The sequence below is a fragment of the Triticum urartu genome, chromosome 1A (assembly GCF_056163025.1).
Source record: "Triticum urartu cultivar PI428250 chromosome 1A, HENAU_Tu73, whole genome shotgun sequence".
Lineage (NCBI taxonomy): Eukaryota > Viridiplantae > Streptophyta > Magnoliopsida > Poales > Poaceae > Triticum > Triticum urartu.
The window spans coordinates 566,437,450-566,462,753 of NC_141873.1; the positions used below are offsets into that span (position 1 = coordinate 566,437,450).

The 25,304-nt window shown below is 43.7% G+C and overlaps 2 protein-coding genes and 1 pseudogene across 4 annotated transcripts; 1 reads left to right on the forward strand and 2 right to left on the reverse strand.

The window, feature by feature from the left end:
• The first annotated feature begins 403 nt into the window (after positions 1-403).
• Positions 404-4,182, forward strand: LOC147992826 (uncharacterized). The gene is made up of 4 exons (XM_087539149.1): positions 404-459; positions 608-1,925; positions 2,514-2,768; positions 4,036-4,182. The coding sequence occupies exons 1-4, from the start codon at positions 404-406 to the stop codon at positions 4,180-4,182; spliced, it is 1,776 nt and encodes a 591-aa protein (XP_087395275.1).
• Positions 4,183-6,563: 2,381 nt separating this feature from the next.
• LOC125529712 (F-box protein At5g49610) lies at positions 6,564-8,476 on the reverse strand. Of its 2 annotated transcripts, none has more exons than XM_048694147.2 (2): positions 8,177-8,476; positions 6,564-8,069 (listed from the first exon to the last, which is right to left on the reverse strand). In XM_048694147.2, the coding sequence occupies exons 1-2, from the start codon at positions 8,321-8,323 to the stop codon at positions 6,969-6,971; spliced, it is 1,248 nt and encodes a 415-aa protein (XP_048550104.1). In that variant the 5' UTR covers positions 8,324-8,476; the 3' UTR covers positions 6,564-6,968. The 2 variants fall into 2 exon arrangements, with proteins under 2 accessions (XP_048550104.1, XP_048550096.1); XM_048694139.2 differs by having other exon boundaries at positions 6,564-8,072; positions 8,177-8,474.
• A 3,894-nt stretch (positions 8,477-12,370) lies between these two features.
• On the reverse strand, positions 12,371-14,909 carry LOC125539412 (F-box protein At5g49610-like; annotated as a pseudogene). The gene is made up of 2 exons (XR_015615413.1): positions 14,325-14,909; positions 12,371-14,222 (listed from the first exon to the last, which is right to left on the reverse strand). The product of XR_015615413.1 is annotated as an F-box protein At5g49610-like (transcript).
• Positions 14,910-25,304: the final 10,395 nt, after the last annotated feature.

Here is a 25,304-nt window from a genome sequence, read left to right on the forward strand (position 1 = left end):
AAGGCAACGTGGTTTAAAGGCCCCGGCAGTGGACCGGGCGAGAGCAGCAACGCAGGGAGAGGCCGCGGCAGAGGCCGTGGGGGAAGAGGAAGAGGACGTTCGTACAATAGTGCTGATTTGTACGACGAACAGTATCCCGAGGAACGGTTTTAGCGAGATGGAGATGTAGCAATGACGGAGGTGGATCGCAATAGGAAGAGAGGGGCCAATGATCCAAAAACCACGCTCCTAACCTCTTCAGTACAACAGACGAAGCAACTGTTTCTGCCATCACCTGCGGTGCCTCTTAGCCCTCCTCCCAAGCAGGATCTGAAGAGATCGAAGTCATCCTCGTCTAATGAGACAGCTCCAGAGAAGATTACATATTTCACCAAAAACCTTGATGCGCATTTGGCGGGCTCCCATGGGGAGTCTCGCCATGCGCAATGAGTCTACTATGCTGGAACTGTCGCGGAGCAGGCAAACCCGCGACAGTTCAGGAGCTTCGTGATCTCACGAGGCAGTTTGCCCCCTCTGTCTTATGTATATTGGAAACCCAATTAGAGGGAACTAGAGTTGAAAGTTTGGCTGGTACTTTAGGCTTTAATAAAAGTTTTGCTGTAAGCAGTTCTGGTAGAAGTGGTGGTCTAGGAATTTTTTGGAACGAGGAAATAAATCTTGAGATTGTTGGTTACTCGAAGTATCACATTGATGCAATGCTGAATGATCTTGTGGATGTTAAAACAAGGGTCACGTTTGTCTATGGCGAGGCTCAGGTCAATGAGAGATACAAGACATGGGACACTCTTAGGGGAATCGTAGGCACAAACAATATACCCTGGCTTGCCCTTGGAGATTTTAACGAGGTGCTGTATGCACATGAACACGATGGTGTTGGAAACAGAAGTCAAGCGCAAATGGACGCGTTCAGGGACGCTTTGGATACATGTGGATTAACTGATATAGGTTACGTCGGAAGTGGATGGACCTTTGAAAAGAAAGTGTCTGGGGGGACTTACACTCGAGTGCGACTTGACAGGGGAGTAGCTAATCCCGCTTGGTCGCTTGCTTTTCCGTCTGCTGTACTTGAACACAAAACTGCAGCAACTAGCGATCATCTACCTATTTACGTGCAGTACGTGCATGAGGAGCCATGCAGACGGGCCCCCAAATCATTTAAATATGAGCTTGCATGGGAGCGTGACCCGGGTCTAACACCATTGGTAGAGAATGCTTGGACTAGTGGACAAACGGAGTCAGTCCAGGAAATAAGCGACAAGCTGAGGTCGCTTTCAACAGACCTGGCCACATGGGACAGACAGCAGTTTGGGAATGTGCAGCGTGAGATCCGAAGCATGCAGAAGGAATTACAGGATTTGCGCGCGATCCCAAATCACTCCGGTCCAAATCATCTGGAAATTAAAATAGTTGACAGGTTGACAGAACTTTATCACAGGGAGGAAATATTATGGCGTCAGCGTGCTCGAATAGAGTGGCTCCAACATGGTGATAAGAATACATATTTCTTCCACCTAAGGGCGAGCCGACGCAGGAGGAAGAACCAAATAAAATCCCTTCAACTACCTTCTGGACAGATGACCGACAACTTAACGAAGATGGAAAATTTGACCAATGATTTTTACCAGCAGCTCTATACTTCTGAAGGGGTTCAGGACATGGACCAGGTACTAGAGACTGTTCCGGTGAAAGTGACACAAGCAATGAATGATGTGCTAAATGCCCCATATAGTCAGAAAGAGGTTAAAACAGCACCTTTTCAAATGTACACAGTGAAAGCGCCCGGCCCAGATGGTTACCCTGCACATTTTTTCCAGCATCATTGGGATATTTGTTGTGAGGATGTTACAAGGGCAGTTCTGAGGATTGTTGACGGTACTGAATCAGCGGAGTGTATTAATGATATGGTTCTTGTGCTCATCCCGAAGGTAAAAAACCCCACACTCCTCTCTCAGTTCCGCCCTATCAGCCTTTGTAATGTGTTGTATAAGATTGCCTCGAAAGTTATATCTAACAGATGAAAGTTAGTCCTTCCTGATATCATCTCAGAGGAGCAGTCAGCATTTTTTCCTGGAAGGTTCATAACCGATAACATCATAACAGCCTATGAGTGTCTTCATTTTATGAAGAGGAATAAGGCCAAGAAATATCAATCCTGTGCTCTAAAGCTTGATATGATGAAAGCATACGATAGAGTGGAATGGGACTACCTACAGGCAATAATGCTTAAACTGGGCTTCTCTGAAAGATGGGTCCAAATAGTGATGAGCCTGGTGACAACGGTGAGATTTTCAGTTTTGTTTAATGGAAAGAAATTGCAACAATTCATACCTTCCACAGGGATCAGACAAGGGGACCCAATATCTCCATACTTGTTCTTGTTAGCAGCAGAGGGCCTGTCGTGCCTTCTAAAATCAAAAAGTGAGTCATCCAACTTGCATGGCCTATAGGTAGCACCTACGGCGCCACCGGTAAACCATCTACTATTCGCTGATGACAGCCTGCTGTTTTTCAAGGCAAACGGTGCTGGAGCCAATGAGGTGTACCATGTTCTGAACACTTATTGTCAGGCAACGGGGCAACGTATCAACTATGCTAAATCTTCTATATATTTCAGCAAGGGAGTTCCAGACTCTATCAGACAGGAAATCAAGGAGACTCTGAACGTCCCCAACGAAACATTAAACGAGAAGTACTTGGGGATGTCGTCTGATGTTGGCAACTCTAAGAACGGTTCTTTCAAGTATTTGAAGGATCGGCTCTGGGGAAAGGTGCAGGGATGGATTGAGCGCACGATGTCTACTGCGGGCAAAGAAGTTCTAGTTAAATCTGTAGCACAATCAGTTCCAGTGTTTTCGATGTCTTGTTTCAAGCTACCTCGGGGCCTCTGTGAGCATCTAAACAAGCTGATAAGAAAGTTTTGGTGGGGGAGCAAAGAAGGGAAGAGAAAGCCCCATTGGGTTTCATGGAAAGCAATGACCCAACCTAAGGGAATGGGGGGCCTAGGTTTCAAGGATTTCGAATTATTTAACCTTGCAATGCTCGCGAAACAAGCTTGGCGCCTGCTGCAAACTCCTGAGTCTCTTAGCGCCCGAGTGCTCAAGAGCGTATACTATCCACACACAGATATCCTGCAGGCTCAGCTGGGTAACCACCCAAGCCAGATTTGGCGGGCAATCATTGAAGGGAGAGACATCTTGAAACAAGGTCTGGTTCGGCGGATTGGAAACGGAGAAACCACGGAAATCTGGAACCATAATTGGCTCCCCAGAGAAGAGTCTTTTAGGCCATATGGCTGCCGCGTTCCCAACCCGCCAACGAGAGTTTCAGAGATTATCACGAGCGCGACGGCATCATGGGACAGACAGCTGATCCAAACCACCTTTTTGCCAATGGACGCTCAAGTGATTCTTGGAATCCCACTGTGTACAAGAAATATAGATGACTTCTGGGCTTGGCACTATGAGAAACACGGATCTTTCTTAGTCAAGTCGGCGTATAAAATGCTGGTGGCCACAAGGGCAAGACGGGAAGCATGGCTAGAAGGAGTTGCATGCCCATCTAACGCCATGGCAGAGGAAAAATCATGGAAAACGCTGTGGAAGACTGAGGTCCCAGGGAAAATTCGAATGTTCTTATGGAGGCTCTCAAAACAGTCGCTTCCAACAAACGATGTTAGAGCACATCGTCATATGTCCGACTCCAGTCTTTGTGGCATCTGTGGGGTACGCGATTCATGGCGTCACTCCCTCTTAGAGTGCACAACATCAAGAAGTGTTTGGACATTGGCTAATATGGAGGTCACGCAAAAAATCACATCAAATAATGAGCCCAATGCCAAACAGTGGCTCTTCACGCTGATGGAGATGCTAACTCATGAAGAATTTGTTGACATGGTCATGACACTTTGGGCAATATGGCATGCTCGACGGAAGGCAATACATGAAGCTATTTTTCAGAGTCCCCAAGTGACCCACAGCTTCATAGAGAGGTATCTGACGGATCTGTCCTTGATCAATATTAAACCGAACACTCCAGCTAGGAATGCCACATCTCTCCAAACAAACACAAGGCCAAAAAAACCACCGGCTGGACATTGCAAGATCCATGTGGATGGGGGAGTGCAAGGAAGAAGAGGAGGATCAGCAGCTGCAGTCTGCAGAGATTCGGAAGGGAACTTCTTGAGCAGCTCGGCCCTAGTCCTTGAGGGTTTAACTGATCCGGCCACTCTTGAAGCTATTGCATGTCGCGAAGCTCTAGCACTTGCTGAAGATCTACACATACAACATTTTGTTGTAGCATCCGATTGCAAGCAAGTCATCTCAGATATTCAGAGAGGCGGCAGAGGTGCCTACGGGGCGATCGTCAGCGAGATTATTAGTCATTCGAATTCCCTAAATTGTATTTTTTTTCCTTTGAGTGTCGTGTTGTGAACTATGAAGCACATGGTCTAGCTAAATTTGCTTTCTCTAGAGGTCCGGGGCGTCATGTTTGGTTTGGCACCCCGCACGACCTGAGACGTATCCCACTTCATGTGGCATTTGATGAATAAATAAGGTTTTTACCCCTCAAAAAAAATATTAATCTAGGAGCTGATGACTGTGAGCTTGCAGCACCAAAGTCTAAGGTGAGAACATTCTGGGATACTTGTTGGCACCCAGTATTAGCTAGTTTTCGAAGCAATTAACATTAACAAGATTAAAAGGGCCCATGGTAGATCCATTAACAGCACTCCTCCTCCTGCCAAGAGCAAACCTCCTTCAAAATGGAATTGATCTCCCCTGTTTTACGCCCTTGGATATTGAATTCAGCTCAGTGACGGCCGATGCAGCCCGCGCCCTGCCTGTAAACCGTGCCGTCCCAGAGTCGCTGCTTGAAATATCATCTAAACGCTTTTTTCGGGATATTATCATCTAAACGTTTTCTGAAATGCCAGCGTTTACATTGTCGTGCCTCATTACACCGTGGACAGGGGCGCTAGCAATAATGCAACATCTCATTCAGTCCTCTCTTTTCGAGACACTTATGGATTTCGAAATCCCACGACAAGCTCATAAGATGTATCATTACACGGCAGACAGCAACACTGGTTTCGTGTTAATTGCAAATCGTAACATATAATCTAGTATCAAATTAATCACCGTCATGTTCCGGATTAACACAACGGCACCAGCTGCTAGCTCCCCTAACAAAAGTAAGCACAGATTCTGCCCAAAAAAGATTTGGAGTGATGTGTGAGGTCAACCGACAGTTTTCAGCATGGCCCGACGATAAACCTATTGTAAATAAGGATGTACTCCCTCCGTTCCTTCCTTTTTACTCCACATATAACATTTGTGTCTAGTCAAACTCTACAAACTTTGACCAAATTTGTATAAAAAAAATTAACATCTACAATATCAAATATACATAATATGAAACTACATTCCATAATTAATCTAAAGATATTTATTTGGCATTGTACATGTTGATACTTTTTTTCCTATAATTTTTAGTCAAACTAGAGATACTTTGATTTCAGACAAAAATTATATGTAGACTAAAAAGAAACCAAGGGAGTATCAGTGTATCACACAGTATACACATATGAGCACCAGGTGAAAATTGTTGGGAAAGATATAGTAAGCTAAAGGTAGTAACTTTCTGACAGGCTGTGAAAATTGTTGGGAAAGATATAGTAAGCTAAAGGTAGTAACTGAACAGGTGCCTGTCATGCTGCAATTTCACAGATCGATTCAGCAAGAACTGAACCTTCAACCAACACAGCCGTGATAGGGAAACCACCCTTATCTTTACACTGATGCAGCAAATATTTCTAGTTATTGAGAGTTTACAGAATCTGGTTATGTGGGTCCTACTTTCTGACAGTCATTCGCCTGAGAGTTTACATATGTTCTACTGTACACTTGGAGCACTTGGCATGGGAAATACTCCGGTGCCTGGCATCCTGTAATCCCATCCTATGGCAGCTAATCAAAAGCGAGGCTATACAATTGATCCTACTTATTACAAAGAGTTTATAGAATCTGGTTCTTGGTCCTCATTTCGGACAGTCAATGCACCATGTTCATTCCGATGTGGTCATTATTATAAAAAGAACATTGTCATGCTCAGCTCTCTAGTAGAGAGCAGGACCCTACAGCAACATAAAGCAACCTAGAACTTTTAACAGTCTAGTCAGGATTCATGTAGGAGAATGATGAACTATATTAAAAACGCAGTGGGGAAGCATAAGTAAAAAACAATGGATGGTGAAGTTGTACCCGTATTACCCCAGTCTTACAACAAACATAGTAGTATCAGTAAGTGCTTCCCCACAAAATTTTAGCTGCCCAATTTTCTGAACACCACCAATGGAAGTCCATGCGGGTTACACAAACTAATATTTCTTCACCCTACCTGTATATGCTGCAGTACAGAAAAGATAATCCACAGATAATATCCTCAACTCTTTCAAAGGCATAGAAACAGAGCTACCACCTATGGATAACAAGCTATAGATTGAAGATATTCACTTGCATAAATAAGTGTTAGTAAAGAAATGAAAGTGCAAGCAATGCCAAACATCAATAATGTACTCTCAGCATCTTATATTACCCCACATCAACAGCTAATGAGTGGCCACAATAATTAGTACTCCCTCTGTTCACTTTTGTAAGACGTTTAAGACAGCTGAAATTGAACCGTTTTGGGTGTTGTCTTAAATGCCTAAAACGTCTTACAAAAGTGAATGGAGGGAGTACTACATGACAGCTAATAGATTAAATGACTAGGTTCATTCATACAATGACTCATTAACCTTACAAATTCTTGGCTAATAAACATTATTCAAAGCAACAAAGACATGCACCTGAATACCAACAAATAGGAATACCACACTGTTGCCATGAAATTAGGAGTAGGTCCATAGCAACCACTAATTTTCACAAAAGGTGTTGTCCCATGCTGAGCACGTGATGCTGCACTCATATTCAATGCCCAGCTGATTGCAATTCTGCAAAACAGGGAGTATAAGGCAGACCCATCATGCCTTCAGTGCAGATAACACTCACTTTCTGACTATCCAAGTCGTATGACACTGTCATCTCCTTCTTGTCGGTAAGGAAAATCACATTACAATCTGGATGAAATGCAAACATCTCATAATATTGACCATCTTTGCGACAATGCCTTCCAAACAGTTCCAAAACATTGACAGTATGCTTCAGGGCCCACTTTCCAGTACCATAATCCTCAAGAACCCAAATATAGACTTGGCAACCATAATGATAACCCATCTGCCATGCATACAAGCGTCCTTGAGACTGCCCAGTGTTAAAAATAACAGTTTTTTTTGGCAATGGCATTGGAACCTCCCTCCAAACTTTGCCCTCCGCGTCAACAGTGACCATTGTATTATAGTTATAACGGGTAGACAAATGCATAGTGCCATTCAAGAAGACACGTATGCGTCTACTAAGATCCATGAGAGATTCGGATGCCCACTTAGTCTGCACATAAGTCCACTGTCCAGTTTCTGACGAGTAGATCGCCATTTCTCCAGAAAGAACACCAACATTGTGAGGGGTTGCAAACACCACAAAGCGGGATGGAACAGCGGCTTCGAAGCCCAAGTAAACACTTGGTGTGACGTCGTGGCTGCCCTCTTGATCCTGACCCAAAAATACCACAGGAGGTAGCACAATCCACTCTTGTGTGGCAGGATTGCACACAACATAATCACCTTCGCTTGGTAAACACGAATTCCAGCAGTTGCAGAGGAGAAGACTGCCGCAGACTTGTTCGACATGAACATTTTTGTAGCTGTGGCGCAAGAAAGGGAGAGATGGGTCGAGAGGCGGACCTCTCCCTTTCAAGTTGCAGAATCTGAGAGCATCGCCTTCATCATGGTAGAAGAAGCCGGAGAGAGTCTGTGGCGACCTCTTGCGGATGTCGGGGGCGGAGCAGAGGGCGAGCCACGGCTTGGACACGCACTTGAAGCGGCAGAGCGAACTGTAGGGCACCCGCGAAAGGATCTCGACGAGGGCGCCCTCGGGAACGTTCGGCATGGGCTGCTGCTCCTGCTCCAGATTCTCCTGTGCAACGGCTGGTTCAGATTCCTGATTCCTTTTCTTGGATCCAAGATTGGTGGGAGGTCTCGCTAGAAAAAAAAAGGAGATCGAAGAGGCGTGGAGCAAACCTCGGAAGCTACCGGAGGAACGTCGGAGAGCGGCGGCGTAGAATGGGGCGGGGCGTCCTCGTCGCGGCGGACGGTCGCCGGTGGGTGGCTCTGCACCGTGCTGCCATGCTCGCCTTCTCCTTCTCCTTCTCCACCTCCTGGGGGCATCGCCTCCTGCCCGGCCCGCGGATCCGTGCCTCGAGGCAGTCGATTCGACGGTCGCGACGCCGGCCGCCGCTGCTCGCTGATCTGGGGCTAGGGCTCGGAGTGGGGAGTGGGGAATGGGGAATGGGGCGGCGGCTGTGGCTTGGGAGCGTGAGTGACAGGGGAGTGGACCGTGAGAGTCTGTACTCGGGCTCTAGGATTAGTGTGGGCTCTAGAAACGGCCCAATGGATCCTCATAGCTTCTCAGCCCTCTCAACTCCCCTGCCTTTTTGTTTCTCAAAAAAAAAAAAACTCCCCTGCCTTTTTTTGCCTCAGCAGAATGTATATAGGAGCGATTTTGTATGTGCTGGTACTACATAGATTATGAATTTTATCAGTCTTCGAAGCAATTAGTAAGACGCTACTACTAACATGGATCATTGCTAGATTAATTAACAATACTTGTGTCCCCACGAAGAACTTGCGTAGTGAATTAACAATACGTTTGATTTGCATGTTAATATCGTGATGGCCTTTTTCAGTAATTTTAATATTCTTGCAAATTTTTAAGGGGGGTGTACCAAAGCACCTGTATTTTTTTTCTTGGAAATCAAATCGTATTCAAAAGAAAATTGAGGAGAACAAATCGTATTCAATTAAGACGCAACCGATATAGCCCGCAACCTTCTTTCAGCAGCAGCTGAAAAACTTGATCAAATTCATATGGTGTTGCAAGTTTGCTCGAGTTCACCCACTCCCCCTTTCCAAACTTTACTCTTTGATTAGTTATTGCGATCATGTCGCACACCCAGTGGTCTTATATCAAACAGGTATGGTGGAACATACCAAAAACCGTTATGGATGCTACCATCGAAGGACCAAGCGAAAGTGAGATTGGAATCCATCTAGCAATATATGACAAACTACCTCCGCAAGCTGCTGAATACTCTGGTTGGCCCTGTTGGCATGAAAACGCCACCACCGGCACTACCTACTACTACCTATGTAACTTCTATAGGATGCTTTTAGAGTCTATTGCTCAATGGACAAGCTGGAGATCTCAGAGTTCAAGCAGCAAAGGTTTGACTCGCCGGATCGAGACATACCGGCCTCCACACTTCGTTGCCCAGACTGGAGGTGACGCCTTCCAAACAGTCAAAACTCTCAGACCTTGTCCGAACTCTCAAGCTCCCTTCCTAGTTTGACATGCTAATCATCTCACCTGCATGCAATTATTACGAGGCATGCTTCTTGTTATCTAGCTGAGCAGTATTGCCTTCTTTGAATTATTATGCTAGTGAAACATGATAATCAATCTAACCAGCTTCCTTGACACTTTTGTTTTCTGAAATACTAGCAGCTATACAGTAGGACGCAACATCTCATCCAGTCCTTGCATTCTGAGACACTTGTGGATTCTCTTCTCCTTTTGTCCGAATGGTGGACAACAACATTAGCATGATTTGAATTGCACATCACACCACATAACCAACACAACTGTTTGGAGGCAAAATGTTCAACGTCACACACCAAGTGAAGGTTTCAGTATAGAGCAACAACTGTTGGATCTATCACATACTCCCTCCGTTCCTAAATATAAGTCATTTTAGAGATTTCAATATGAACTACATACGAAGCAAAATGAGTGAATCTACACTCTAAAATATGTCTATATACATCTGTATGTAGATCGTATTTAAATATCTAAAAAGACTTATATTTAGAAACAGAGAGATTAGTACACACTAGGCTAAAATTTCAACACCACATATAGAGCACCAGGTGAAGATTGCTGGGGAAGCTGGTAAGCTAAAGCCTAAAGGTAGTAACTGAATCCCATCATAATGCTAGAATAGGTGCCTATCATGTTGTAATTTCACAATCGGTTCAGCGGGAACTGAACCTTCAATTTACCAAAGCCGTGATTGAAAAACCACCCTTATCTCTAGATTCCCGCGACAAATATTTCTACTTACTGAGAATTTCTAGAATCCGATTTTATGGGTCCTAGTTTCCGACAGTCAATGTGTCATGTTCTAGTGTACACTTGCAGGACTTGGCATAGAAATTAGCATATGATGGAGCACCTACTGACCTGCTAGAACAGGGGCTGACATGTTGTAATCCCATCCCTGCCTGATGGCAGCTAAACAAAAGTTAGGGGAATGCACCATGTTCTACTTACAAAAAGTTTACACAATGTTTGGGATCCTCATTACAGTCAATGTACCATGTTCTAGTGTACAACAGACACACAAGCGCAAGGAACACAGGTCTTGCTGGGGGAGCAGCACAACAATCCCCTAAAACAACCTCATGCCTGATTTAATCGAATAATCTGGTTTTTGGTTGCTATGTTTATCTACTAGCTGGTGACTGAAAGTGTGTAAAAGAGATTGCAGCACCGAAGTCTACACTGAGTTGGTTCCATATAACATTCTCAGTTTCCACTTGTTCTTTTGTGAGAGAAGACAGAGCTTTATTGATCACATAATATCGGAACACAAAGATTTCCGAATGCACTCCAGATCATAACTTGAAACAAAAGCGGAGCTAGGAACAACATAGGACCTAGCTAAAATGTGCGCCGCTTCATTGAGAGAATGACTAACGTGACAAAAGGCCACTGAAGAGAAGCCAGCCGCCATCCATCTGATGTCCGCCACCACAGAGCCGACGACGGATCCATCCTTTACTAGCAGACCTTCGTTGTAGCGAGCATCGTTACGTGCCTCCCATATATGCCAGCAGCCAACAGCCAGAAAGTCACACAGCCAATGTTTCGCAGAGGTGCATCCCTGACTATTCAGGCAAATACAAAAAACTATTTGACCTTCCGCCACACCTCACGAGCAAACTGGCAAAAAAGAAGTGTGTGCTCGATGCTTTCCTCTCTTCCACTTGTTGGCACCCAGCTTTAGCTAGCTTTCCAAGCAAATAACAAGGTTAAAATGACCTATTCTAGATCAACTGACAGCACTCCTCTTCCAAATGGAATCGATCTCCCCTGTTTTCGCCCTTGGAAATCGAATTCAGCTCAGACTCTGCGGATGCAACCCACGCCCTGCCTGCAAACCGCGCTATCCTGGAGTCACTGCTTGAAATATCATCTTAACGCTTTTGGGTGAGATAATTATCCTTGGCGAAACGTGGTGAGCATTCTGAAATACACTAGCAGTTACAATGGCGCATCTCATTACACGGTAGATAGGAACACCAGCAACCACGCAGCATCTCACTCAGTCCCCTCCCTCTTTTTTTAAACGTTGCCTCATATATTAATAATTAATTAAAAAGAGAGTAGAGTAATGCGTTACAGGACCCCAGCACAAAGTGAATCACTCTCCCGCTACAATTGTTCCCAATTTTTTTTTGCACCCGTGGCGATCCAAAGCTTGGCCTCCATTCGTCTCTTTATGAGACACTTACGGATTTCAAAATGCCACGACATGGCAGGCTCATCACATATGGCATTCAGGCAGCATTCAGACTTATGCTCACAAGAGTCTTGGCAGGCTCATCATTAGGTGGCAGGCTGCAACACTAGAGCATATGACTCATCACATTAATCACTAGTAACAAATGTCAGCACATGTTATCCCCAAAAGAGTTTTGAAAGTAAGGTGTGAGATCTTGGCATGGGAAATATATAGCATCTGCTGTAACACCTGCCAGGACAAGTGCCTGGCATCCTGTAATCCCATCATATAGCAGCTAAACAAAAGTCAAGGGAGAATGCCAACAAATATTTCTACTTACAAGAGTTTACACAGAATCTGGTTTGGCGTCCTTATTTCGGACAGTCAATGCACCATGTTCTGGTGTACAACACTTGGAATTGGAAATAACATCACATCTGCGATGAGTAGCAAATCTGTTGTCATGACAATTATATATAAAAAAACGCCGTCCTGCTCAGGTTCTCATATAGAGCAGGACTCTAAACAAAAAGTAGGCCAGAACTTTAACACTCTAGTCAGGATTCATGCATGAGAATGATGAACTAAGTCAAAACAAGAATTGAAAATGCACTGGTAGAGTATAAGTACTTTAGTGATGAATGGTGAACTAGTACATATATTACCCCAGTCTCTCTTACTACAAACATATCAATGAGTGAACCATGTTATCATTTTCCTCTCATAAAGTCCTCCCTCCTGTGCCAAACAAAGAATATGCAAAAATTATGATTTTGAGTTTTGTTTAGCTTCCAAATTCTGAACACCATCAATCGAAAGCCATGCGGGCTACACAAAAGAAAACCAATATTTCTTCACCCTTACCTCCATATGCTGCAATATTGAACATTTATTCCACAGATAACCATCTATTCTCAGCTCATACAAAGACACAGAAACAGAGCTAACTTTGATGGATAACAACCTGTACACTGAAGACATTTACTTGCATAAACAAGTGGAAATAAAAACGTGAAAATGCAAATGATATCAAAGATAGATAATACACTCCCATTGTCTTATATTACCCTACATCAAGAGCTAACGAGTGGCCACAATAATTATTATTACATGACAGCAAATAGATTAACTGACAAGGTTCATTCATAATCTAAGCAGTACCCTTATAGTGACTTTGCTGACAAATATTGTTCAAAGCCACAAAAGATATGCACCCAAACACCAACAGAAAGGTATACAAAACTGTAGACATATGAGTTCGAAAATATATCTAAGCAATGGCATGAAACGAGAAGAGTATGCCCCATAGCAACCACTGACCCTTTAGTGACCAGCTGATGACAATTCCTCAAAACAGGGAATATAAGGCACACCATATATGCCTTCAGTGCTGATAACATGCACTTTCTGATTATCCATGTCATACGACAATGTCATGTTCTTGTCGGTAAGGAAAATAATATCACAATCTGGATGAACTGCAAACATCTGATAGAATTCATCATCTTTGCGAGAATGCCTTCCAAACAGCTCCAGAACTTTAACAGTGTGCTTTAGGGTCCACTTTCCAGTAACATAATCCTCAAGAACCCAAATATGGAGTTGGCAATCATGGAGATGATCTATGTGCCAGAGATACAACTGTCCCTGAGACCGCCCAATGTAAACATCAGAGCTCATGTCATCAGTATCAGAGTCCATGTCATTAACATCAGAGCTAATGTAATCTGGCATTTGAATCTCCCTCCAAACTTTCCCCTCAACGTTGACTGTGAATATTGATTTACAAAGGGTAATCAAATGCATGGTGCCATTGAGGAAGACACGTGCGGATCTAGCGTGATCCACATAATCTACGGAAGCCCACTTACTCTGCATGTAAGTCCAGTGTCCAGTTTTTGATGAGTAGATACCCACTTCTTCAGAATCATAATCAACATTGCTAGGGGTTGCAAACACCGCAAAGTGGGACGGAACAGCAGCGTCGAAACCTAAGTGAACGAACGGTGTGACTTTCAACGGGTAGCTCCACACTTTATCATGACTTGGAAATACTACAGGAGGCAGCACAATCCACTCTTTAGTTGCAGGATTGCAGACAACATAATCCCTTTCTTCTTCCAAATACGAATTCCAGCAGCTGCAGAGGAGAAGACCGTCGCAGAATTGTTCTATATAAAAGTGTTGGTAGCTATTCCGCAAGAAAGCGAAGCGAGAGATGGGTCGACGACAGGCAAACGTCTCCCAGACAAATTGCGGAAATTGAGCCGTCTGTGTTGGTAGTAGAAGAAGCCGGAGAGGGTCTGTGGCGACCTCTTGAGGATGTTCCGGGCGGAGCAGAGGGCGAGCCACGGCTTGGACACGCACTTGAAGCGGCAGAGGGACCTGTAGGGCACTCGCGAAAGGATCTCCACGAGGGCGCCCTCGGGGAGGCTCGGCACCTGCTCCTGCTTCTGCTTCTTCTCCTGTAAAGGACATAAACGGCTTGTTCGGGTTCCCGATTCCTTTTCTTGGATCGAAGATGAGGGCTCAGTCAGAGAGATTGGAAGATGGCGCTGTTAAATAAAAGGAAGACTGAAGCAGCGTGAGCGAATCTCGGTACCTACCGGAGGATTGTCGGGGAGCGGCGGCGAAGAATGGGGCGGGGCGTCCTCGTCGCGGCGGACGGTCGCCACTGGGTGGCTCTGCACCGTGCTGCCATGCCTGCCTCCTTCTCCTCCTCCTCCTGGCGGCATCGCCTCCTCCCCGCCTCGCGGATCAGTGCCTCGAGGCAGCCGAGTGGACGGCTGCGACGCCGGCTGCCGCTGCTCGCCGGGGGGATGGGGCGGCGGCTGATTTGGGAACTCCGTGATAACGGGCTCTGGGAGACTACACGCCGGCTCAATCAAGAATTCAGGGCTGCTTGAAGAATGAAGCAAGCCGTCAGCGCTAACCAAGCCTGCCTCCAACTCCTGGCCTCATCGATGATTCCACCATGAATTTGTGAAACGGAGCTAGCCACTACCAAAAACAACCTCCTCCGAACGGAATCTCTTTTCCATTCAGACGCACCTGATGCAGCACGCAACCTTCTTTCAACCTTCGATCGAGTTCACATCCACTCCCCCTTTCCAAGCTTTACTCTTTCTTTACTTGTCGCCAAACCATATAACACATGCATGTCAGCTCTTAATTAAGCCTCCAACATCGACCGACCAAGCATTAAGTGCTGACAGTCATCGATATATATATATAGGGTCTGTCTAGGGCTCATCTAGATGTGACATAACAAAGTCACATCTAAGTGTGATGTTAGCACCACCTCACTGTTTATTTGTTTGATTTTGATTTGACAAAGCTCAAAACAAACAAACCAGCTAGCCCGCATCTCCGCCTGGTTGGGCCGGCCAATATGTCCAACCGCTCGTACATTTAGTAGGCCACCGACTAGCACAAAGCTAGCGATTAGTGCTAAAAAGATGAAGCTAGTGATCCAAATAATTGTGTAACGATCAGAATTTCTTTTTGAGGAAAAGCTAGCGATCAAATGTATCAGTGAAAATAAAGTAGCGCTACCACTGATTTGTTGTTTTTTTTGTTTTCCGTCATCTTTTTACAGGCTAGCTTGTAGTAGGTTATCGACATTTTTCTTTTGCCTTTTGGTTTTTGCGTTTTTAAAACTAATATTTTATACCTTAATTTTTAATAAAAGGCAAAATTTTGATCAAAAATATGTTCATGAATATAAATAAAAAATTTCAAATTACAAAAAAATGTCAATGAATATGAAATATGTTCTAACATACGATGAACAATTCTTTAATATATGATAATCATTTTCTGAATGCACACTAATTTTTCTATAATATACATTGAACTTCCTTGTCAATATATACAGTGACCTTTTTATATACAATAAACTTTTTTAATTATACACTAAACTTTTTTTAATATGCATTAAAATATTTTTAAATACACACTTAACCTTTTTTCAAATATATGGTGAACTTTTTTTAATATACGGTGAACATTGTTATAATATACACTAAACTATTTTGAAACACATACGGAACAATTGATCGTGCATTCAAAAAATGTTCGTGGATTAGAAAATATTCACGATAATCAAAATTTGTTCATGAATTTGTCGAGGGTGCACTTGCAACTGGATCAAACTAGATTTACAATTTCTATAGAAAAGGGTTGAGCCCAGTTGCAAGTCGACGGTGGACTTGCAACTGGGACTACATCAAAATTATGGGACCGGTTGCGAGTGAGGGTGGACATGCAACTAGGACAACTACGGAACTATGAGCCCAGTTGCGAGTCCAGGGTGGACTTGCAACTAGGATGAAACAAACTATGAGCCTATTTGCGAGTCAATGGCGGACTTCCAACTGAGACAATTACACAAAACTACGATATCATTTGTGAGTCAAGGGTGGACTTGTAATTGGGACAATAACAAATTACAACCCAGTTGCGACTTGAGCACGGACTTGCAACTGAGATGAAAAATATAACACATGCCCCGTTGTGAGTCGAGGGTGGACTTGCAACTAGTACAACTATGAGCCTATTTTCAAATCGATGGTAGACTTGCAACTAAGACAACTACGAATCTACGGGGCCTGTTGCGAATCAAGGGTCGACTTGCAACTAGTATGAAACAAATTATGGGGCCAGTTGCAAGTCAAGGGTGGAATTGCAACTGTGATGAAAAACAAAAACACATGCTCGAGTTATGAGGCAAGGGTGGGCTTGCAACCGAGACAACTATGAGCTCAACTACAAGTCGAGTGTTGCAACTGGGACAACTACAACGATAGTAGCCAAGTTTTGAGTCAAGGATCGACTTTTAACCAGGGTGAAACAAACTATGAGCCCAGTTGCGAGTCAAGGGTGGACCTGCAACTAGGAGGAAAAACAAAACATAGGCCGAATTGTGAAACAAACTACGTGTCTAGTTGCAAGTCGAGGGAGGACTTGCAACTGGAACAACTACACAAAACTACGATAGAGTTGCCCGTAGAGGGCGGACATGCAACTAGGATAACTACACAAAATTACAATACAAGTTGTGAGTCGGGGGCAGACTTGCATAATAAACTACAAGCCCAATTGCGAGTCAAGCATGGATTTGCAACTGGGATGAAAACAAAACGCATACCCAGTTGCGAGTTGAGGGTGGACTTGCAACTCGAAGAACTATGAGCATATTTATGAATCGAGAGTGAACTTGCAACGGGGACAACTACGAAACTACAAGCCTAGTTGCGAGTCAAGGGTTGACTTGCAACTAGGATGAAAACAAACTATGTGCCTAGTTGTGAGTCAATGTTGGACTTATAGCTATGATGAAAAAAATAAATTACGGGCCTAGTTGCGAGTTGAGGGTGGACTTGCAACTGGGACAACCATACTTAAACTACAATAGGAGTTGCGATTCTAGGGTGAACTTGCAAATGGGGCAACTATATAAAGCTATGATACGAGTTAGGGTCGAGGCTGAACTTGTGATTAGGATGAAACAAACAATAGACCTAGTTGCGAGTCAAGAGTGGACTTGCAACTAGGACAACTACACAAAACTATGATCCATTTACAAGTCGACGGTGGACTTGCAACTGGGATGAAACAAACTACGGGCCTAGTTGCGAGTGGAGGGTGGACTTGCAACTAGGACAACTACACTAAACTACGATACGAGTTGTGAGTCGGGGTTGGCTTTCAAGTTGCAACTGGGACAACTTCACAAAACTACAATACGAGTTGCGAGTCGAGGGTAGACTTGCGACTATGACAAAACAAACTACGAGCCTACTTGCGAGTCAAGAGTGGACTCGCAATCGGGACAACAACACAAAACTTTGACACCATTTACAAGTCGAGGGTGAACTTGCAATTAGGACAATAACGAATTGCGAGCCCAGTTGCGAGTCGAGCATGTATATGCAACCAGAATGAAAAACAAAACACATGCCCAGTTGCTAGTCGGGAGTGGACTTGCAAATTGAGCAGCTATGAGACTGTTTGCGAGTCGATGATGGACTTTATAAATTGTCCACTAGGGCACAAAACACTCGGATGAAACAAACTATGTGCCTAGATGCGAGTGGAGGTTTGACTTGCAACAGGTACAACTACACTAAACTACGATACGAGCTGTGAGTTGTGGGTGGACTTGCAAGTTGCAACTGGGACAACTACACAAAACTACAATACGAGTTGCGAGTCGAGAATGGACTTGCGATTGGGACGAAACAAACTACAAGCCTAGTTGCAAGTCAGGAGTGGACTCGCAACTGGGACAACTACACAAAATTACGATACCATTTGCGATTCGAGGATGAACTTGCAAGTGAGACAATAACAAACTACGAGCCCAGTTGCGAGTCGAGCGTGTATTTGCAACTGGAATGGAAAACAAACCCATGCTCGGTTGCTAGTCGAGGGTGTACTTGCAAATTGGACAAGTATAAGATCGTTTGCGAGTCAAGGATGGACTCTACGAATTCTCCACCAGACCACAAAAACAAATAGCAAAGACAAACAAAAGAGAAACAGGCCACGTCTAAAATAACAACATATATGGGCCAATGTGAAAATTAACGCGGGAACAAGCCGACAGAAAAAAAGAAAACAAGACAAAGAGGACACGTGTAAAAAAACAAGTTGACACAGGGCACACATGATCAAGTTCGTGCAAACACTAAAGCAAACAAATCAGACGGTTATAGACTTAGATAAGACATCATGCATATGAGATTTAGCAAATCCAAAAGAAGAAAAATAGTTACGCTCTTCTCTAGCTAAAACAAGGAATACAAAGACGTGGCCTCTGCAAAAAATCTAATGTCAAAAAAGTACACAAAACATATAAACGGCCCACTAAAAAAGTTATACTGGACCTCATTGCTTTACGAGGAACGAACAGAAAACACAACACAATGACAACGAGCACGACTCAGAAACACATATATCTAAACGGTATATGAGTTAAATAAGATATTATTTACTCTCATCTAAATGAGAATAAGCAAAACTGATCTGAAACAAGACCCCAGATCACGCCGTGAAAATGTCCCAACAAAAGACGCACGCACAAGCAGACTGATAAGTTGACACTAGACGCACAACGCCACACGGGCCATGCATGACAAAACAACCAACGGTCAAGGTTTGCACGACATTTAAAGCTAATAGATGGCATAGTGGAAAAATCATGAATTTAAAACAATAAAATAAGGAAAAGGGAAAAAAGAAAAAGAAAAGAAATGGAAAAGGAAAAAAATATGAATCAAAGAAAAATGCGAGCGGAAAATCACTTACTTTCACTGCTCCCTTCTCATATCCAATCCACTCGTCGCGTGAAGGACTGTATGAAAAAAAAGAGCAACCATAGGAACCTTTCCTAAATACGTACTCACTCTGATGAGCACCGCCTGCTCAGCTGTCACATCCCTTCTCTCTTACTATTCTCTACAACTGAGACAATCAGAAAAAAAACCCACAAACATCAAGTGACCCAGAATGGCCCGTGTTCGCAAAAAAATGGCCCGCCCCATCTCGTGTGGAAGTGGGCACAGACCCACGTGCGTGTCAACGCGCTAGCGCGGGAGGGACGATCACCTGGTGTGAGTTTTAAAGACAAACAAGATCTGACAGCCCTGAATTTAGATGTGACATCCTTAAAAATCATCCAGATATGAGTTAGCAATTCTGTTTTAAAAAATAAAAAAAATAAAAAAATATGGAAAAAGAAAAGACAATCTAGATGGCAATGAGCAAATCTAGAAAAATGAAAATAGAGATATTGAAGATAAAAGTAAAAAAAGAAAAACAAGATAAATCCAAATTTTTGTAAAACAATGAAAAAAGAAAAGGAAAAAAATAGAAAAGAAAGGGAAACAAATAAATTGAAAACTGGAAGACAGATCATCAAAAAAGCAAAGAGAAAAAAATGGTCGTAACCTTTTAGCCATAAACTGGGACATGAGAGGCGTATAAAAAGGCTGCACTCTTAAGTAAATGCCGTGCCACATCTACACTATTGTGAGAAGATGCCACATCTACACATCGTTGCAAAAGGAACAGCCCCCCAACAAAAACAGCCACACGAACAGACAAAATCAGCAGGTATCCACACCATTGTGCATGCCGGTGTAACAATCAGAAAGAAAAAATAAGACACCCCATGTAACAAATAGAAGCCCATCTTTGTGAATAAGAAAACAGGCCGACAGGGGACAGCGAGACAAGTGGAGAAAGCACGTGATCAACCTCTGCGCGAATTTTAAAGAAAATAAATCCAACGATTGTAGACTTAGATGTGAGATAACTAAATTTCATCTAGATATGACTTAGCAAATCCGATATATATATATATATATATATATATATATATATATATATATATATATATATATATATATATATATATATAGGGTCGCGTTATTCGTCATCTGGGGTGAGGAATAGTTATTCTTTACCCCCTTTATTTTACCATCAATGCACCGTAATTTTACATTCCGTAAGTTTTGTCTTATTTCCGACGCAAAAAGGACCGTAAGAAAATATATAATCGCCGTAAAAAATATTTTATATTATGTAATATTACAAACGTAAAAACATAGTCTAAAATACACATAAACTGCAAATTTTCTTGTCTTATGACCTATATTTTTATTTTCTTATGTCAAATTTTACCTAGTGAATCAATAGGAATGTAACTATTTTAATTCCAAATGTAATTTAATTATGAAATGATCGTAAGTTTACCTCGGGTGAAGGATAACTTATGCTACACCCTGGGTGATGAATATTAACACATGTACTACATGACATCATACTACGCAGTAGTTATCTGAATTTTTCTGGATGTATCACTATAACATAGTGTAAGTGGGTGACATGCACTACTAGGGAAAACCTAGTGGTAGCGTGGCTTTTGAGGCTACCAGCAGCGCGGGTAGCCGCACTACTGATAGGTCTCCAACGTATCTATAATTTTTGATTGCTTCATGCTATATTATCTATTGTTTTGAACATTATTGGGCTTTATTTTCCACTTTTATATTATTTTTGGGACTAACCTATTAACCGGAGGCCCAGCCCAGAATTGCTGTTTTTTGTCTATTTTAGGGTTTCGAAGAAAAGGAATATCAAACAGAGTCCAAACGGAATGAAACCTTCGGAAACGTGATTTTCTCATCAGATAAGATTCAGAGACTTGGACCCCCCCCCCCCCGCGTCAAGAAAGCCACGAGGCGGCCACGAGGGTGGAGGGCGCGCCCCTGCCTCGTGCGCCCCTCGAAGCTCCACCGACGTACTTCTTCCTCCTATATATATCCACGTACCCCCAAACGATCGGGGACGGAGCCAAAAACCTAATTCCACCACCGCAACTTTCTGTATCCACGAGATCCCATCTTGGGGCCTGTTTCGGAGCTCCGCCGGAGGGGGCATCGAGCACGGAGGGCTTCTACATCATCATCCAAGCCTCTCCGATGAAGTGTGAGTAGTTTACTTCAGACCTACGGGTCCATAGTTAGTAGCTAGATGGCTTCTTCTCTCTTTTTGGATCTCAATACAATGTTTGAAGGAAATATGCCCTAGAGGCAATAATAAAGTTATTATTTATTTCCTTATATCATGATAAATATTTATTATTCATGCTAGAATTGTATTAACCGGAAACATAATACATGTGTGAATACATAGACAAAAAGAGTGTCACTAGTATGCCTCTACTTGACTAGCTCGTTGATCAAAGATGGTTAAGTTTCCTAGCCATTGACATGGGTTGTCATTTGATAAATGGGATCACTTCATTAGGAGAATGATGTGATTGACATGACTCATTCTGTTAGCTTAGCACACGATCGTTTAGTATGTTGCTATTGCTTTCTTCATGACTTATACATGTTCCTATGACTATGAGATTATGCAACTCCCGTTTATCGGAGGAACACTTTGTGTGCTACCAAACGTCACAACGTAACTGGGTGATTATAAAGGTGCTCTACAGGTGTCTCCGAAGGTACTTGTTGGGTTGGCGTATCTCGAGATTAGGATTTGTCACTCCGATTGTCGGAGAGGTATCTCTGGGCCCTCTCGGTAATGCACATCACTTAAGCCTTGCAAGCATTACAACTAATGAGTTAGTTGCGCGATGATGTATTACGGAACGAGTAAAGAGACTTGCCGGTAACGAGATTGAACTAGGTATTGAGATACCGACGATCGAATCTCGGGCAAGTAACATACCGATGACAAAGGGAACAACGTATGTTGTTATGCGGTCTGACCGATAAAGATCTTCGTAGAATATGTGGGAGCCAATATGAGCATCCAGGTTCCGCTATTGGTTATTGACCAGAGACGTGTCTCGGTCATGTCTACATAGTTCTCGAACCCGTAGGGTCCGCACGCTTAACGTTACGATGACAGTTATATTATGAGTTTATATGTTTTGATGTACCAAAGGTTGTTCGGAGTCCCGTATGTGATCACGGACATGACGAGGAGTCTCAAAATGGTCGAGACATGAAGATTGATATATTGGAAGCCTATGTTTGGATATCGAAAGTGTTCCAGGTAAAATCGGGATTTTACCGGAGTACCGGGAGGTTATCGGAACCCCCCGGGAATCAAATGGGCCTTAGTGGGCCTAGGTGGAAGAGAGGAGAGGAGGCAAGGGTTGGCCGCGCGCCCCACCCCCTAGTCCGAATAGGACAAGGAGAGGGGGGCGGCGCCCCCTTCCTTCCTTCTCCTCCACTCCTTCCCCATCAAGTCCTAATCCAACTAGGAAAGGGGGGGGAGTCCTACTCCCAGTGGGAGTAGGACTCCTCCTGGCGCGCCCTCTCCCTTGGCCGGCCACACCCCCCTTGCTCCTTTATATACGGGGCAAGGGGGCGCCCTAGAGACACAACAATTGATCCTTTGGATCTCTTAGCCGTGTGCGGTGCCCCCCTCCACCATAATCCACCTCAGTCATATCGTAGCGGTGCTTAGGCGAAGCCCTGCATCAGTAGAACATCATCATCGTCACCACGCTGTCGTGCTGACAAAACTCTCCCTGAACACTCGGCTGGATCGGAGTTCGAGGGACGTCATCGGGCTGAATGTGTGAAAGTGCAACTATCCCTAGGTGGTTTTGGTAATTCATAACAACATATAGCTCATTGAGCTAATGCTATTCCAAGATGATTATTTCAGGAAAGCTCAATGATTGGCATGGCATGGATGTTGAAAGTGGATCCCTCAAAATGCTAAGGACAAAGGATTGGCTCAAGCTCAAAAGCTCAAGACTCTTCATTTTATATTTTAGTGATCCAAGATCATATTGAGTCTTTAGGAAAAGCCAATACTATCAAGGAGGGATGAGGTGTTGCTTAATGAGCCTCTTGCTTCATGTGCTTAGTGATATGCTCCAAAACCCTCAACTACTTTCCCATATCCACATTTGACCTAAACCCAAAGCCAAACTCGGCCCTACCGATTCTTTCAACCCGGCGCCACCGAGTTTCACTTGTCATAGCCATTGCCAAACCCTAGCAAATCGGTTCTACCGATAGGGATCTCGGTCTCACCGAGATGGGATTGCAAACTCTCTGTTTCCTTTTTGTAACTTTTCGGTCTCACCGAAAGAGCGGATTGGTCCCACCGAGATTGCAATGTAAACTCACTGTTTCCTTTTCATAACATTTCGGTCTCACCGAGAAGAGCGAATCGGTCCCACCGAGTTTGCCTGACCAACCCTCTGGTTAGCTTATTACCAAATCGGTCTCACCGAGTTTGTGTAATCGGTCTCACCGAGATTACGTTATGCCCTAACCCTAACCATATCGGTCCTACCGAGTTGCATGTCAGTCCCACCGAAAATCTCTAACGGTCACTAGGTTTACTATTTTGGTCCGACCGAGTTTGTTGATTCGGTCCCACCGAGATTGGTAAATTGTGTGTAACGGTTGGATTTTGTGTGGAGGCTATATATACCCCTCCACCTCCTCTTCACTCGTGGAGAGAGCCATCAGAACACATCTACACTTCCAACTCATATGTTCTGAGAGAGAACCACCTACTCATGTGTTGAGGCCAAGATATTCCATTCCTACCATATGAATCTTGATCTCCAGCGTTCCCCAAGTTGCTTTCCACTCAAATCTTCTTTCCACCAAATCCAAATCCTGTGAGAGAGAGTTGAGTGTTGGGGAGACTATCATTTGAAGCACAAGAGCAAGGAGTTCATCATCAACACACCATTTGTTACTTCTTGGAGAGTGGTGTCTCCTAGATTGGCTAGGTGTCACTTGGGAGCCTCCGACAAGATTGTGGAGTTGAACCAAGGAGTTTGTAAGGGCAAGGAGATCGCCTACTTCGTGAAGATCTACCACTAGTGAGGCAAGTCCTTCGTGGGCGATGGCCATGGTGGGATAGACAAGGTTGCTTCTTCGTGGACCCTTCGTGGGTGGAGCCCTCCATGGACTCACGCAATCCTTACCCTTCGTGGGTTGAAGTCTCCATCAACGTGGATGTAGGATAGCACCACCTATCCGAACCACGGGAAAAACATCTGTGTCTCCGATTGCGTTTGAATTCTCCAAATCCTTCCCTTTACATTCTTGCAAGTTGCATGCTTTACTTTCCGCTGCCAATATACTCTTTGCATGCTTGCTTGAATTGTGTGATGATTTCTTGACTTGTCCTAAAATAGCTAAAATCTGCCAAGAACTAAAATTGGGAAAAGGTTAAGTTTTTATTTGGTCAAGTAGTCTAATCACCCCCTCTAGACATACTTTCGATCCTACAAGTGGTATCAGAGCTTTGGTCTCCATTTGCTTTGATTTCCATAGCTTTTGGTGGTCATAGCCTTGGTTTCACAACCTAGGAGAGTATGGCGTCTAGCGAGGGAAATTATCATCGTAGAGGTCCTTACTTGGATGGTACTAATTTTGCTAGTTGGAAGCATAAAATGAAAATGCATATTCTTGGACATAACCCCGCCGTTTGGGCTATTGTGTGTGTTGGTTTGCAAGGTGACTTCTTTGATGGGAGAGAACCAAACCGTGAAGCTACCGCGGAAGAGTTGAAGATGTTGCAATACAATGCTCAAGCTTGTGATATTCTCTTCAACAGATTGTGCCCCGAAGAATTCAACAAAATCAGCCGTCTTGAGAATGCAAAGGAAATTTGGGACACTTTGATTGATATGCACGAAGGTACCGACTCCGTCAAGGAATCCAAATTGGATGTGCTTCAAAGTCAACTTGACAAGTTCAAAATGAAGGATGGTGAAGGTGTCGCTGAAATGTACTCTAGGCTTGCTCTCATCACAAATGAGATTTCCGGCTTAGGAAGTGAAGAGATGACCGATAGATTCATCATCAAGAAGATTCTAAGAGCCTTGGATGGAAAATATGATACCGTGTGCACATTGATCCAAATGATGCCCAATTACAAAGATCTCAAGCCAACGGAGGTAATTGAAAGAATTGTTGCTCATGAGATGTCACTTAAGGATAAAGAGGAACTTCACAACAAATCAAGTGGTGCCTACAAAGCCTCATGTGAAGCCCCTACATCATCAAGTGAGAAACAAAACT

Bases quoted from the DNA above. Each gene is read 5' to 3' on its own strand.
- LOC147992826 (XM_087539149.1), top strand. From the start codon at position 404: ATGGGGAGTCTCGCCATGCGCAATGAGTCTACTATGCTGGAACTGTCG. The intron at 460-607 runs GCAAACCCGCGA...TGCTGTAAGCAG, and splicing joins CTGGAACTGTCGCGGAGCAG to TTCTGGTAGAAGTGGTGGTC. The intron at 1,926-2,513 runs GTAAAAAACCCC...CTGTTTTTCAAG, and splicing joins TTCTTGTGCTCATCCCGAAG to GCAAACGGTGCTGGAGCCAA.
- LOC125529712 (XM_048694139.2), bottom strand. From the start codon at position 8,323: ATGCCCCCAGGAGGTGGAGAAGGAGAAGGAGAAGGCGAGCATGGCAGC. The intron at 8,073-8,176 runs GTTTGCTCCACG...GCCGTTGCACAG, and splicing joins TTCCTCCGGTAGCTTCCGAG to GAGAATCTGGAGCAGGAGCA.